The sequence below is a fragment of the Palaemon carinicauda genome, chromosome 29, assembly GCF_036898095.1.
Source record: "Palaemon carinicauda isolate YSFRI2023 chromosome 29, ASM3689809v2, whole genome shotgun sequence".
In the NCBI taxonomy this organism is placed as follows: domain Eukaryota; kingdom Metazoa; phylum Arthropoda; class Malacostraca; order Decapoda; family Palaemonidae; genus Palaemon; species Palaemon carinicauda.
In genome coordinates this window covers 39509225-39511345 of record NC_090753.1, presented here as the reverse complement: position 1 = coordinate 39511345, position 2121 = coordinate 39509225, and the positions used below count along the sequence as shown (strand labels likewise).

Here is a 2121-nt window from a genome sequence, read left to right as displayed (position 1 = left end):
CATTTCTTTCACACCTAAAGCTCTCATTACTACTGCAAGTTGTTCATCCGCTTATACGAGTATAACCGTTGACAAAAATGGATTGCTAAGATATACGGCCAGGTCAATCTCATAGAGAGTGTCTTTAAATAGCCTACATATGATCAACACCCAATAACCCTCTCCAGTCAAGTTAGGACCAGGGAGGGCCTGGCAATGGTTACCGATGTCTCAGCAGGTAAGGCCTACATGCTCCCTCAAACCGCCAATCCTTATCTCACAAAGATAGTGAGGTTACAGACACTACAAGAGACTATCAAACAAGAGTGTGGCTTAATCACCAGTTTTACTGATCGGTAGGCAGGGAAGTTTCTGATAGGCTACAACAACCATATTTCCATTGTAATTTCAAGTATGAGAGTTAAAAGTAAACATTAACTTAGATTGTCACCCGCTTACCATAGCTAAAGAGTCTCTTCTACCCCTAGGAAGAGGAAAGTGGCCACTGAACAATTACAGTGCAATAACCCCTTGGGAGAAGATGAATTGTTTGGTAATCTCACTGTTGTCAGGTGTATGAGGACAGAGGAAAATATGTTGAGAATAGGCCAGAATTTTCGGTATATGTGTAGGCAAAGGGAACATGAACCGTAAGTAGAGAGAAGGATTCAAAAGACGCCATAACTCTCTAATGGTAGTATCTCAACGGGTGGCTGGTGCCCTAACCAACCTACTACTGCATGACAATCTGTTGGACGATAGTTTCTAGTATTGTCCGCAACTTTGCCAGCCTTCTGAGCTAGGGATGTGAGTTTTGAGGGAGCTAGCAGGTCTACCCGCTGAGTCATCAGCAGCCATTGCCTGGCCCTCCCATATCCTAACTTGGGTGGAGAGGGGGCTTGGTCGCTAAAGTCTGTCTCTACGGCCTTGTCCTGTTAGGACATTGTCACAGTCCCTTGCCTCTTAAATTCATGAGTGACCTTTAAATCTTTACATTTCAGGAATTGGCTATTTCCTACCCAGGTTCCTTTTCCTAACTTACCATGAGAGCTGGACCTCCTTGATTTCTCCTTAATTTCCACAACTGTCGTAGGAATTGGCTAATTGGCAGCCGTGGAAATACCCAATTCCAGATGTATAGCTACTCGACTTGTCGATCTGTCCTCGTCCCTCGGGTTAGGGGAGAGAGAGTAGTCACAACCACGCTGAGAAGAATTGTAGTTAGGAAAGGGGGCGCTGTTGAGAAGAATTGACAGTTTGTGTGTGTGTGTGTGTGTGTGTTAGTGTGTGTGTGTGTGTGTGTGTGTGTGTGTACGTGTGGTTGTCTATCTAAATATTTAGCCATCCTATTTGATGGGTTGCCCGCACTAGCTCTAATTTAAAAACTTTTCCCAAAGACACTAGATTTATAAAACCTCCTGAATGACCTTTAATAGCATAAGCCCTCTTCAATTATAGAAAAACATTAAAAAAAAAAAGTCATTTATCATTCAGGTGTTAAATTATCACCAAAATCCCGACTTAATTTTCCCATTGTCTGAGCCACCAAAATAAAATTTCGGCTGAAGATTTCCATGGATTCATTAATCATGATGATGATAAATTTACCTCATGCCCGCCCCCCCCCCCCCCTCTCTCTCTCTCTCTCTCTCTCTCTCTCTCTCTCTCTCTCTCTCTCTCTCTCTCTCTCTCTCTCTCTCTCTCAAATTATTTTCGGAGGAGAAGGATATTATAGACATTTCTGAAGGAATTTAGTCAATGGATAGGCTGAGGCATATGGCCTTGAGGGCTGGGGAATGTGGCCTTAAGGGAGCTGGGGAATGTGGCCACAGGGGGGCTGGGGAATGTGGCCACAGGGAGGGCAGGGGAATGTGGCCAAAGGGGAGCTGTGGAATGTGGCCACAGATGGAAGGGCTGGGGAATGTGACCCGAAGGATCTGAAGAACGTGGCCGCAGTGGGTCTAAGGAATGTGGCCACATGGGGGCTGGGGGATGTGGCCACAAGGCGCTAGGGTAAGGTTGCCATAGGTAGCTGGGGAATATTGCCTCAGGGAGGGCTGGAGAATTTGGCCACAAGGGAGCTGAGTAATGAGGCCACAAGGAGGCTGAGGAATGTACCCTCAGGGGGCTGGGGAATTTGGC

The 2121-nt window shown here is 46.0% G+C and overlaps 1 protein-coding gene across 1 annotated transcript in view; it reads right to left on the bottom strand.

Moving 5' to 3' along the window:
* Positions 1–1734: 1734 nt before the first annotated feature.
* LOC137622520 (uncharacterized) overlaps positions 1735–2121 on the bottom strand; it is a 10395-nt gene continuing 10008 nt past the window's right edge. The window contains exon 2 of the mRNA XM_068353124.1: positions 1735–2121. This exon is cut by the window's right edge and continues 340 nt beyond it. Coding sequence (XP_068209225.1) covers positions 1735–2121 — 387 coding nt within the window.